The sequence below is a fragment of the Lepisma saccharinum genome, chromosome 2 (genome assembly GCF_977018435.1).
Source record: "Lepisma saccharinum chromosome 2, izLepSacc3.1, whole genome shotgun sequence".
Classification (NCBI taxonomy): domain Eukaryota; kingdom Metazoa; phylum Arthropoda; class Insecta; order Zygentoma; family Lepismatidae; genus Lepisma; species Lepisma saccharinum.
The window spans coordinates 204,589,301-204,604,112 of NC_139230.1; the positions used below are offsets into that span (position 1 = coordinate 204,589,301).

Here is a 14,812-nt window from a genome sequence, read left to right on the forward strand (position 1 = left end):
AATTCCAGTCCTGTGAAAACCTTGCATCCGACGTAGAGAGCTCAGGGGAAGTTCGTGATGAGAAAAAGCCTGATAGCCTGACACCACAGCAGATCGATGGAACACTTCATCAGCTAGAACAGGGAGTGGAGTATGCTTTACACCGTGCTAAACTCTGGTCAAAATATGCCAAAGATGTTATGATGTATATTGAAAAACGAGCCCACCTAGAGATGGAATACTCAAAAAATTTAACAAAGCTAGCACAGACTGTCCGTCCTTTGTTGAAAGAAGAGGTAATTTGATAATACTTTTTTGATTATTTTTTTCTGTGTTCATGCATGTGCTAGTATTTGCAGTGGAGGAAGTGAAGCTAGTCTAGTCAACTGAGGCAATGTGTACAAAACAAACACACAATAAAAATAAAATGTGTATTTGGTTAAAATACCTTCTAACATGGAAATTGTTGTAATATGTTTTTTTGATGTGGATTAGCAAAATCATGATTGTTAAGTGAAATTTATTGCATGAATGAATCTTATAATGCTGTTCTAGAAGTGGACAATTACTTGGGCTTGTGGATGTAAATATTAAATTGGCTTTTGCAAAGTACAAAATATATATATTACACATTTTTCACTTAAATAGCAAAAAATGCCATGAGAATCAAAGCACTTGCAGTTGTATTAATTCAATTTAATCTTTAGCGTATGGTAACCTCTCCTGTCTGTAAACCTGTGGAGGTAGGGTCCCACACTTTCACAATCTCAGCCATTTGTGGAGGTGATGTGGTCAACATCATGCTCTGCTTGCCTTTACCCCCAAGGTAAAATTGCTTACAGAGGTACATTTTGATGATCTCCACCTGGCTGAATATATGCATTATTATAATGTAATAAAATAATAATAATAACAACAACCCATGGTGTTACAGCCTGTGAGGGCCAGTGCCACCTCACTCCCTCCAGAGGTGGTAGATCATCCAACCAGTTACGGGGTGACGTGTAATCAGCACGAAAAACCCCCAGTCATGGTTGTAGGTTTTCTATGACTGGGTTACGCTACTCATTCATAGCTCCCCAATTTCCTCATGATGGTGGGTGGCCAGCTGTTCCATACACATAGGCCGAAATTTCAGGGGAAAAGTTGTCATGCTTCTCCCAGTGGGATCCGAACCACTGAGATGTGTCCTCCACAACATGTGACCACTTGAATACAAGGTAACATCATTTGCACTATGCCACTGGGGAGGCCCTTGTGCCTGATAGAGGAAGAACTAGTTATCAATACTTGCATTAGGGAAGGGACAGATTATATCTGCTGGAGCCACAGTGGTAGGCATGACATTCTGGTTTGATTTCTAAGGTGACTGATCTAAGGTGAGAATTTTTCCTACTCTATCCCTGCAGGGGGTCACCCAGCTTCTAATAAATGGGTTCTGTAGGGAATTTATGTGGCAGGAGCAAGGTGTTATTCACATCACCTCTACAATGGCTCACATTGTGAATGTGTGGGGCCCTGCCTCCACATCTCCCCCCTTACATGTCTTAATGGCATGGCACAAAGAGCACAGGACAACTTCAACATTTATTGATCTACATTGGCTGTTGCTGGCATATCTATGTATTGGTTTTATCTGTAATTCCTCCATTTTGCTATAGTTTTTATATATTTAAAAGGGTAATTCATGTATACTGGTTTTAAAAGTAAATTTCTAAGTGCACAGTTTCATATCGGTCTATTGCATTTTTGTAACATTCAAAAAATGTTAATCGCTTGCAACCATACATGTCAAGAACACAGTTTTATGTACATGTGAATGTATGATTTAAACAATTTTGATGTGTGGGTGTATTGCTTTATGGGTCATTTTTAAGGTAGGTAAGTTAGTAACTTATTTTGCATGTATATATAAACATGGTGTTTCCTTTCTAAAATAATACTGCTATGAAGTTACAAATGTAGTATTTTTTTTTCAGGGATTTATGCCTTTTCAGTCAATTTATTGTACTGCTTTGGACCAAGATATCGATAACAGCAATTCCAGTCAAGTTACGTGCAGCTTACTTCTTGGTCATAAATTTATTGAGGTGGGTAATGCTGTTTTTATGTGTATATATATGTGAAAGTGTAAGGCAGAAAAAGTAGGAATTTATGCATAACAAAGTATTCAAGTATGATGGTAAATTTTATTGTCACTCTTTATTATTTAAAAAAAATATGTACATTTGATAGGAGTGAGGTAAATTATTTACAGAAACAAGAGATTTTTGGTGTATATGAACTATTTTAATATGGGAATAATCATAGCGAATTGTGAGAGGCTGACACTGAAATAGATTGCAAAACTATTTTTTCTGATGCGTTGGTCAAAATTGGTATGTAATACACCTTGCTAGTTCTTGAACACACTGGTAATTTTTTTCTCAAACAGAATTATGTACATGGCAATTAATAGTTGGAAATGTTATGTAAAATACTGTGATCAGATGTACTTTGATTTGCTGGAAAATGCAAGTTTAAAAAGTTTCCCGTCAGTGGTGGTGTGTTCTGGACTCGTAATCTTGCCACTGATGGCCCCAGGTTTAAGTTCTGATGTGTGTCCTTTCATCACTTTCATCTAATCATCATTCATCCTCATTGTTGCCTAAGAGGCAGAAAAGTGACATTATATAAAAAAAATACAAACACAAAAAGATATTTATACAGGTGTGCAGAACTTTAAAAGAAAAAAAAACTGTTGTTCATTTTAGATTTGGTTTGTCAGTGATTTCAGTTTTACATTTCTGTTATCTTTTCTAAATTTTCTATATTTTTTTCTTTTTATATTTTATAGCCATTGACAATACGAAGAAATGAGCATGAACGAACAAGGAAGCAATTGAAAGAAACTTGGCATCGAGAACTAAAACACATGCATGAAGCTGTATCAAGTTTACGGAAAGCTAAGGCAGCTTACATTCAAAGGCAGCAGGAGTACGAAAGAGCACGAGAAGCAGCTCAGCGTGCGGCAGCAAGTACCGGAGTAAGTGGAGATGGTCTGGATCCAGCCAAATTGGACAAAAGGAAACGACTTGAAGATGATGCTCGGCAAAAGGTTACTCTTAGTGTGTATCCATGGCTTTAAGCAAGTGTGCTAGTTTAGTATTAGAACCTTAGTCTTCAGCTTTCACCCCTTCTTTTGTCTGGTTTTGTTTCTTTTTGCATTGTTTCCAAAATTGTTGCATTTTAACATTACTGATACTGTGAAAATGTTTCACATCTCAAACTTAAACCAGGTGTTAGGACAGAAAACACAACAGTGACTGTTTTTAAACAGTAATGAATTCAGTCAATTCGGTTTGTATTCGGAGAATGCTTCTTACATGAATTTTGTATTTATAGTGTATATACTGTGAGTTCTTCTCCTTTCCTTGGACATATGCACACAACACAGATATCTTATAGAGGGCAACATCACAATCTTTGTTAATTTATCATTGCTATGGTAGTTTAATAATTATATTTTACATTTTTGTATTTATTTGGTGGGTGACTTCCAACTACAAAGTTCACTACCGCTGTAGCAACTTGTTCAAACAACAACAATGCAGCTTAAATTGCATTTGGTTTGATGGAAAGTGGATGAATTTTTATTTTGCTGGACACAGGAGAGAAAGTATTCCATAGGCTCTTTGCTGTTAAATGCTTTTCCTGTGTGCTGTTAAATTCCTTTCTTGTGTTAAGCAAAGAAAACTTTTAATCCATATAAAGATCTATCGTACGTGCGCTAGTTAAGATATATGCTGTAAATACCAATTCAAAGCTACATATGTAACATCTGGCTGTATCTCATGTACATGTGGAGCTTTATGCTGTAATAGTAGGTAGAGTTGTGAACATATGGAAACCTTTTCACAGAACTTTGAGTTTAAATGTAGTATTTACTCAATTAACATTTCCACATGTGCTATTTCCAACTTTACTGACATCATAAGTTTCTGGTCTTGTTATTTTCTATGGACTGAAGGTATAAATTATGTGCTTTGTTTGTTACATATCTGGTCTTATCATTGTGTATACTACCAGCATCCATTGTTTTTTGTTATTATTTGTATAAGCTATTCAACTTAGCTTCTGGAACCAGGAATTTTATTGGCAACTTTATGTAATTTCTATCAAAACATTATGTCCAGAATTTCCTGGCACTTTTTACTGTTTGTTACTCAGTAATAATTAGCTACTCTGGTGAGAACTTGGCTTTCATTTGATACACCATAGTTTGTTCCAAATTTCTGCCAGTTACAAAAAATCTGGAAGGAATATTGTAATCAGTGAAGTGAAAATGGGAAATTACAGAACTATTTTCACAGTTACTACAATACTGAGTGCAATAAAAAATTGGAGCAGTTTCAAGAAACATCCCAAAAGTTATAGTATGTGATTGTTGCACAGAACCATTTAAAGAAATTATTAATTTTCATGTAATTTCTTGATTGATTCTGTGGTGAACTGATCAAAGTAAATGCACAGTTTGCCTTTATTGCAAAAAGCTTTTAGACCCTTAGAGTTTCTCAGTACTGTTTGTGCTTTTCATGAAGTGCATGCTTCCATACTAATACTCTACAAGTGCTAGTACAGTTGCACTTGTTGCAAGTTTCAAGTTGTACTTCACGAAGAAGAACATATTCAGTGTTAACAAATTAACAGAACTTCTTTTAGTGAGCAGATGATTCTTAGGTCATTAATGGAATGTTGCAAGACAATTATTTAAAGTTCAGTTTTTTCACATTATATAAATGCACAATATTAAACCTTATTTTGTAAATAAAGAAGTAACGCTCCACTAACTGTTTGCTATGCTTGAGCTGTCTGTGGTAAATGTTTTTGTTATCTGCTTGCATTTCTCCTGAATACTTTTTTAAAAACAATTTATGAGGTGCTTTTATTTTCATTACATAAACATTTGTGAGCCTAATATGTTTCCAGTTACTATTAGTGTCCTTTCAAATTTCGTGAATTTTTCATTAATTAGCAAGGCCAGCACATATTTAATATTCATTGTATATAATTGTCGGAATTCAAGTTCATTTAAAATTTACCAGGATAAAATATTGTAGCCCTGGTGATTGCTGAACATACATGGCATGATAATTTGTGATGGCCATTGCCATGTTGTTACACTTAGAGTTAAGTATCTAGGGCTGAGTGTATAAATACATTTTCCCCACACAAACTAGTGCTTTTTTCTCACCTAGATCAAAATGATAATATGTAGAAATCATTTAAGTCAGAGAAAAGTGACATAATATAAAAATAAACTTGTTTAAATTAAATTTTAATATTGGTCAGTGAATTCTCCAGAATCTTGTTGAACTTTAGGGAGATTGCACACCGAAGAGACAAGAAACAAGAGACACATGCCATTTGGTAAAGAACCAATCAATCAGAATGCTTCAGACCATAGCAGCATGATCTGTTGCAAAAGCCTGCATTTCATTGGCCGATCTGCAAGTGGAAAGCAACATATGCCACTTGTCACTTCAGTGTAAAATCTCCTAAAGTTGTCTGTTGGAAGAAAAGGAAAAAGTGGGAGGGGACACTAGGTTTGGGTTTTTACTATCTGTGACTCATGTGAAATATGTGTTTTGAAATACTAACTTATTTCTCCTTAGCTAGAGATTGTATGATATCAAGGGACATTTGCTATCTTACTTCTTGGAATCTTTTCTTGTACATTTCAATTGTGTGTAATGAAGCATATATTTTTGTTAAGTATGTTCTAATTGTGCAACATAGTTCCTTCTTTTATGTTGTTTTTGATATTTCTTACAGTTATATGATTGATGAAGCAGTAGTTTCAATTTCCGTTATTACTGCATGCATGCATTCATGTGTGTAGGAGAAAGGCTATGATGTATTGAATGTAGATTAGGCTCTCTTTTAGCACTTTGTCTTTATTGATAAAGGCTACAATTGTCCTACTGGTTCTCTGTTAGTTGTTGCAGGATCTTTGGAGTATGATCATATCTCTGTCGCCAGAGAACAATCATGAACTGGTAATCCAAATGTGGTAGAGGTTTTTTTTAGGGTATGCACCCATTCTGTTTTTCAGGAATTCATCATATTTCTGTGACATTGGTTTGTATTTTATGATTTTATTACAGGTGTGTTGTGTAATTCATCATACTCATCAGAATTTTTTGCTCTTCATAGAAGTTTATTTCTTAGCTCCTAATTGCAGTTTTGTTTGTTTTCCATTATTTTTATTTCAGTTAAGTGGTTCTGACTGTAGTGTGTTTATCACAAAGGAAAAACAGAGTATTTTGTTATTATTTTTCCTACAAATTTTTTTATCTATATTAATTTTACCACTAACAACCACAATTTCCATGTCTTTTTCATATTTTCACTTCTATTCCTTTCCTTTTTAACCTGGAGAACCAATGTACTTTGTACATTTATAAATTATAATGTTGATTACCAACCAAGCCATTTGTAAAGGACTTGTTCTTCAGAAAATTCATAGTTCATTTAGTAAAGTTTGTGAGGTTTCCTCTGGACATATTCACTGATTAATAATGAAACAAAATCATGGGTACAAAACCTGTTTTCGCAAAAGCGGAAGTTTCCTTGATGCTGATTAGCCTGATAATTTTGTCCATGGACACCAGACACACTTCCTTAACCATCTTATCTTTCAGTGAACACTGATTTTATGCTCCCGTATTTTACAGTTACCTGCTTTAGACATTCAATCTTCATGGTCCAATTAGAGCAAAATATTATAAAAATTTCCTTGATTTTAAGTTTTTTCACCTGGTCCATGGAGTTTTATTTAGTTGGTCTTCATCGTTGTATTTCTAGATATTTTCATTTTGAACAATTTTGTGAAAAACTTCAATGCAGAGTATGACGTGCAGTTCTACAACTTTGGTTATTCATACTCTGATTGTTCAAAGCATAATTTGTCTATAAATTGTTACTGCAGTGGATTCAAAGCATTGTTACTGTAATATTTTGTCCTTTTGATGGACTGTTATTTGGAGCTGTCAGATTGTTATCAATGCACTCTTCCTTTGTTTTCTAGTAAGTGTACACATTTCATTAATTCGAAATATGACTAGACATGAATAAGCTCTGTGCAGATAGTTCACACTTATTCCAAAACTATTGTCTTTTGCACCCATATGAAAATATAAAGAAACTAAATTTTGAATACATTATGCTACTTATGTACAAGAAAATCTGAAACTTGTACTACTATGGTGTCATTAATTGCCGTGTGTTACATTTTGTTCAATTGTTCTATTCTCCTAAATCACATTGAGAGTTTTGCCAAATTATGGTGATTTAACATTTTCCCCTCCTATTAACAGGCAACGGATGCTGAAATAACGTACAAAACCTTTGTACAAGATGCTAATAAACGACATCAGAAACTGCAGGAAGTAAAAGCAGATGTTCTACGACAAGTCCGAGAGCTGATCCTTCAGTGTGACCAGACAATGAAGGCAGTGACAGTTAGTTATTTCCAGTTACAGCATACATTAAGTACGCCAGCACCAATTCAGGTAATCTCACATTGCCATGCTGGGTGCATTAAAAATTAATCAATAATTGTGCACATATTGTATCCATTGAGATGCAACTCTGTTGTTACAAAATAGATCATGATGTGATCTATGCTATGGGAACCAGATTGTATGTAGACAGTAATGGTGAAGTAATTTGAGCACCATATTTATTTTACATATTGTATTTTAATGCCTATTTATAGGATCCTACATGTTACATTAAATTTTACACAGTATAAGAGGAGTGAAAACTAGAAAACCTAATAATAGAAATACATAGAAATAGTGCATATACAGAAAATAGCAAAATTGACAAATCACATTAAATATTACGAGTTATGGAATGAATGAAGAATAGATGGAATGGTAATAAAACAGCAAAACTGACAAATAGTATCAAATCTTACAAAATATATAAGAAGAGTAAAGAATAGGGAAATGCAAATAAAATTGAAATAATGGACAAGTTTTATAGTGGAAAATAACGAAACTGGCAAACAGTATTTACATAAACTTTCATTGACATACTTTTTACCTTTTATTTATGTTTAAAGTACGGATGGGACCGATTAATCTGTACTCTATCGGTATCGGCCGATATAGGCATATCGGTAGGGGCATGCATATTTAGTTTTTGACGAAAAAACGAAATTTGAGAAAACACATTGTAGTGTTAATTTTTTATGTTTTTGAAAGGTGTGAGATCCATTTTGTGACTATAGTTTGTCATGAAATAATGCGAAATGAACTGCAAAATGCGAAATTAACTCTTAAACTCGAAATTCAGGGTTTATTCACCACCGCGACACCTTCTGAGGTCTGAATTATCCTGAGAGTTATGCAATTCCCAGAAAATTGATTAATTCTGCTGTTAATATTTGAGAAGCAAAAATGGACTCCTGTACACAGAAATAAACTTAACCTTTTGCCGCCCAAGGCCTTTTTGACATGTAAGCCTCTCTGTCCCGAGCCGATTTTGAGCAAAATGCAGAGTTTCAATTAAATGAGTGTAGATCGGAGGCTAATTGCCCTAGAGAGATGAGTGATATACCTTTGTACGCGGAATAAACCAGAGATTCAGACTATATTAAATTTCTGCAAATTCGGCGTATATGTGATGGGGGGAGGGGGCTAACTCTCAAAATTCCAAAATTATGGGGAAAAAAATTTTGGGGAGAAAACCCCCAAAAATTATTTTAAAAAATTGTCACTTCACCCAAAAAATGTCCTTGCACTTGGGCACAAAATGACACCTAAGCACAACATTCACGGACGAAAAGCTAGAACGTAGTGAAAAATGAGTGCCAATTCTTGCAGCTGCTTGAAATTCTATTTTTAGACAATGCTGGGTAACCCCTGTTGCCACTTGTGGACACTTGTGCTAAAAAAAACAAAGGTTTCCTTCAGCGTGCTTCAAAATTCCATTCTCACAACGCAGATTCAACAACCAGTCTTCCCCCTCCCCCCACCCCCTGCTTGCGCCCTCACGGAAAACTTTCATTTTGACATCGGATACTGATAAACAAGCTTCCTTCGAATGCACTTAGCAGGAGGGAGTGAAAAGCATTGCTTTAGAACAACAAAGCCGGTCTTCCTTTGTCGGCAAAAATTTGACGTTGAAAAGAGCCGCAAAAGAGAAATACCTTTTCCCGCCTTTCCCCTCCATTTTCATGAAGACAAAAAAATGCAAAAAACCATTTCTGTTAAATACATGTGTTAGGAACAATATAAAAAAATAAAATCGAAATTCTAGCCAAAAATTGAAAATTTATAACGTAAAAACTACGACCTTGACACAGCGTCTCAATCGAGACGCTTGGGACATTTAGGGTTACATTTGGGTATCTCGTTCGAGACGCTTGGGTGGAAAAGGTTAATACTCTGATAACTACATAAATGTGCTATTAGAAGTGAAATGTTAATTCTGTGGAATAAATGTAGTTTTTAAATCAAATTTAGGATTATATTCACAATTTTAAAACCAATATGTCTTTTTATATACCACTTTTCATCCATTTTTTCACCGCTATAACACCGATATTTTATTTTATTTACCGCTTTTACCCTACTTTAAAGTAGTTTTGAACTGTAGTTTTGATTTTGTGATTTGGAAGATATCCACCATGTGTTTTGATTTCGTAATGTTGTTAAATGAGTTACACATTCTCCAAATGGATTTGGTTTGAGCTCTTTTTCGCAGTCTTACTTTACTATGTGGAACATAAAATTGGATATTTGAAAGTAATTGCAAGGAGTATATTGTATTATTCAGTAGTTTATGTAGTACAATACTATGACGGTTCCTGCTGCAGTTCGTTTTTGCTCAGCTAGCATGAACAAACTCCAGCACTGAACTACCCATACAATGGGTTCCCGAACTGCAGTAGTGGGAGACTCCGCACACTGGTATCAAGAGAAGCAGGTGCCTCGTTACTTGGTAGTGCAGTTGGGGCAATGCAAATGTCTAGTCACTAAAATGATAGAACCCAGATTCAGATCACTCTATAATAACACCTTTTTTGTGCACAATTCACATAAATCACCAGTGTTTAAATTCCCACATAAAAAAGAAAAAGACTATGGTACTTACACATTTATGGCTCTTACACTACTCTTCTGGGGCATACCTTTGTCATACACTTAGAACTTTCTTTTTTACACTTGCAAAACGTGTGGTTCATGGGGGTATGGACAGATAAGTTGCTGTTGCAGGCTCCAAAATGGCACTAACATGGGTGGATGGCTGAAAATCTTGGGGGTGTGAGTGGCTGGTAGTCACCTACGTGTCATGCTGACAAAATTGGGTTTGGATTGGCACCAGGCGATTTGATCCAAATGGATTCCCATCTTCACTATTTGACACACAAAGGAGGCCTTATGGTGGCCCATATGGCAACACACATTTTTGGCAGGAATTTGCTTGCTCCTTGTTTGTCACTATTACATGCACATTGTGTAGTTCAATCTGTTTTTGTGGAGTGTTTGGATCACTTATGCTTGGATTCCAATCTCCACCGGGACCACTTGGTCTAAGAATAATGGTGCCTTGATCCACCCACTCACTATCTATGGAAATGCACTGCACCAAAGCTGCTTTCTGACTCAGACTGAGGACTGCCGTCCACAGAATAATAAAGGAATGGTGGTTTCCTGTTACGTCAGAGCTTCTGTGAGCTCAAGGCACCCTTGAAGCTCACCTTCAAGCTTTCGAGCCTTGCTAGGCCTGCTAGCCAGCCCTTGCCTAGCATTTGTTTGTGTTGGTTTCCTGGATGTAACAAATGAGCATGAAGGTAATATTCATTTGATAAACAGTGAAAAAGAATGTTAGTAAAATTGGGCTCTGTGATATGATTTTTGAGTTCTGTGAGTTACACAGTACATGGGGAAATGTTATTTCCAATGTTCTCCTTGAAATAATTAAATTTGTGAATTTTTAGTGGAAGCCACATGTTTGCTTTGGCTGCCATACTGGCATCTAATGAGAAATTCTACAGTCTTTGCAAAGGGCTGTTGTCTTTTTTGTGTAAATTGGAGAGTTTATGATCCTAATATGCTTTAGGGAATGTATTGCCAAATTTTGGTTGGTCATAATACACTCCTTGCAATTACTTTCGAACCAATTTTATGTTCCACATAGTAAAGTAAGACATAAAATTGGATTATTGTTTTATTTAGTAGTTTATGTAGGAGCCATGGTAGCTCAGTCATCAGGGTGTCTGACTATCATGCGAGAGACCCAGGTTCGATCCCCGGCGATTTTTTCACCTGTTCAAGCAGCTCCGATGCCCACGCAGCATTGTATAAAGTGGGTGAGTAAAGGCGGCCAGGGGCATGGTGCTGAACACATCACCCCCACCTTCAGTCATGATGAAGAAAGCGAGGGTCCCTAACTCCACACCCCCTATATGTCTTCATGGTGTGGTGCAAAGCACTGGGGAGCACTTTACTTTTTAGTAGTTTCTGTTGAAAAGTGGCTGATGAATATGTCTTTATCTGTGTAAGGATTCAGAGTGGAATTAGCTTTTAATGCCTCATGTGGAATATACCTAGAATAAACATGGTCTGTTATCAATTTTAGGAATTTAAGGAAGGAACTTTGCATATTTTCAATTTTGTCAATCTCGCTTTGTGTTGAACATTGTTTTCTTTTGTTACTTCTTAAAAAAGGCAGTTTCCAGAATTAACAAAAAAATATTTTACCTTTAAAATTATAGGGTAAGAGACACAACTCTTGTTCTCTTCTTGCTTCAACAGCAGACAACGTGAGTGCACCAGCCTATAAAGGATTTTATTTTGGATGGGGCTGCACTGTAGGGGGAGTTGGATTAGAGGTCTGCACGGGCTCGGGCCAGGCCCTCGGGCCTAGGCCCGGCCCGGCCCGCGGGCCGGACTCGGGCCATAAATAACCAGAACTTCTCGGGCTCGGGTCGGGTCCGGGCATCGTGGCTATTTTGTTAGCGAATATTGTCATCGAAAAATATTTTTTAATTATTGAAATTATGGTTTACTTCGAGAATGAGAATAGGAGCACGAAGTACAACAGTGCCCATTTTTTTTTCAAATGCTGAATTGGAAAGTAATTTTAATTATGTTTTCGGGCTCGGGCCGGGCTCAAGTTTACTTATTATCGGACTCGGGTCGGGTTCGGGTTTCATTTCCTCGGGCCAGGCCGGACTCGGGCCTTACAATTTAGGCCCGTGCAGACCTCTAAGTTGGATACACAATAAAATATTTCATAATTACCATTTCTAACCTTTGTTTTGAAAGTTCTTCAAAGACAAATATGGTAATCAATAGAGGCACATATTTTTGGTAAATAAAAAAGCAAAATTTTGGTACAAAAACAGAGTCAATTTCGGGTTCAAAGTGGTAAATGAAATGAAATTTTGCTGTTATACCGGTGAAAAAGCGGTATATAAAATGACATTTTGATTTTAAACATGTGAATATAATCCAAAATTTTATTTAAAAAGTGCACTATTACACAAAATAAACATATACCTTCTAATAGCACATTAAATCATTACCAGAATATGAATTTTATTCCTGTATGAAGGGGTTCATTTTTGCTTCTCAAATGTTTGCAGCAGAATTAATCAATTTTCCGTGTATTGCATAACTCACAGGATACTTCAGACTTCAGGAAGTGTCGCGTCAGTATATAAATGGCAAATTTCGTGTTTAAGAGTGTGTTTCGCATTTTTCAGTTCATTTCGCATCATTTCGTGACAAAACAGGGTAGGAAAATGCACCTCACACCTTTCAGAAATATGAAAAATTAACATTACAATGTTTTATTTCACATTTCGTATCTTCGTCAAAAAAGAAATATGCATGCCTCTAGTAATTGGGTTATTTTAAGGGGGATTGTATTTACAATTTGGTTTTTCCCAAGTTCTTTACTGCTTTCATTAAAAAAAATCATTTTCTCAAAATTTTGAAGGGAGCTGTAGCCCATCAGCTCCACCTGCATACACCATTGATGTGACTTAGTGACAGGAAACAAACATAGTTATGCCTAATGCCATATAGCTAGAGGCACATATTTTTGGTAAATAGAAAAAGCAAAAGTTTGGTAAAAAAATAGTCAATTTCGGGTTCAAAAGCAGTAAATAAAATAAAATTTTGCTGTTATAGCAGTGAAAAAGTAGTATATAAAATTACATTTTGGTTTTAAAAAATGTGAATATACAGTGGACTCTTTTTAATTCGAACTCCAAGGGGCTACGAAAAAAAAATTGAATTAACCAGAATATCCAGAATATAATTTTAAAAAAAAAACCCGCACCAATGATATAACACACTGTATTAAACATAAAACTGCATTAATACGCAAACAGTACACCTTACCTTACAACTGCTATGTTTTATCCATATCTCCATCCAGGAACCATCACTTATTGAATATTCGCATCACGTGATTGTTTTTCATTCCTCTTTCTACCTCTCTAAGCACTTCAACTTTCTTAATCTAATGTTAAGCTACTGTACGCACCACGTTTCGACATTGTGACTCCACTAAAACACACAGACAAATGACCCCTTCTGTCTGGCTATCCGCTCTCCTCTCAACTTGTTTCTGAGAGGGTGAAGGTCACATTCCTACAAACAAAAGTTCTGATGATTCCCGCTGCCCTCTCTTATCTGCCGTCGGCACATCTGTTAACCATAAAACAACCTTTTCAAGAAGAAAAGGCAGACGAGTCATCTGTTTGAATTTCTTATGTAGCAACCACTTTGATATTTCTTGGAAAGATTTATGTTAAATTATTGGAAACCTGACTTCCAATTATCCAAATTTAACCTCAAAATTCGAATTAAGTAGTCATTCTTAACATTGTTTTAGATAGGGATTTCAAGGGGAATGGGCTTTTGGTCGAATTATCCAAGTTTGAATTAAAGAGAGTGCACTGTAATCCCAAATTTGATTTCAAAACTGAACTTACTACACAAAATAATCATATTCCTTCTAATAGCACATTTATGTCATTATCAGAATATTCAGTTTATTCCTGTATAAAGGGGTCCATTTTTGCTTCTCAAATATTTACAGCAGAATTAATCAATTTTCCGTGAATTGCATAACTCACAGGATAATTCTGACTTCAGAAAGTGTCGTGTCGGTAAATAAACTCTACATATTGTGTTTAATAAGAGTCCATTTCACATTTTGCAGTTCATTTCGCATTATTTCGTAACAAAACAGGGTAGGAAAATGCACCTCACATCTTTCAGAACCATGAAAGATTAACATTACGATGTGTTATTTCACATTTCGTGTTTTCGTCAAAAACGAAATGTGCATGCCTCTATGTATAGAGAATGTGTAGAAAATTTGTGAAGAATTCATATAAACTTTTTAGTATTGGCCTCACTGGACAGAAAAATGAACAGGAAAGAATGTCTTTTCAACAGTAGCCACTGACAACACAAAATATTACAGATAGAATTTGGTTGGTAAGGCATCCAAAAATCAACCTCACTTCCAAGTAGCATAGAATTTGGTTGGTAAGGCATCCAAAAATCAACCTCACTTCCACATAGCACACCCCCGTAACTGCTACTGCAGGCTAATGAGGTGGCATCTATGGCCAGTATAATCTTTTGTAGGGCTGTATTCTGTCTTTATTTGTGCCGAGCACCCTTTTAGAGCCTCAGATTTTAAATAGGTAAGTTGATTTTGGTCCTTAAGAGACAGGTAGTGATTTTAGTTATGGTAAGCAGCTTGGCCCCATATAATGTGACAGGTGCGAATAACCAAAGTGTTGACACACCCA

The 14,812-nt window shown here is 35.8% G+C and overlaps 1 protein-coding gene across 2 annotated transcripts in view; it reads left to right on the top strand.

Annotated features, from left to right (window-relative positions):
* LOC145984280 (rho GTPase-activating protein 45-like) overlaps window positions 1-14,812 on the top strand; it is a 173,435-nt gene that overhangs the window by 97,065 nt on the left and 61,558 nt on the right. For both annotated transcript variants that reach the window (XM_083117917.1, XM_083117916.1), the window contains exons 7-10: window positions 9-275; window positions 1,959-2,069; window positions 2,816-3,076; window positions 7,338-7,532. In XM_083117917.1, coding sequence (XP_082974043.1) covers window positions 9-275; window positions 1,959-2,069; window positions 2,816-3,076; window positions 7,338-7,532 — 834 coding nt within the window. The remainder of the gene's footprint in view (window positions 1-8; window positions 276-1,958; window positions 2,070-2,815; window positions 3,077-7,337; window positions 7,533-14,812) is intronic.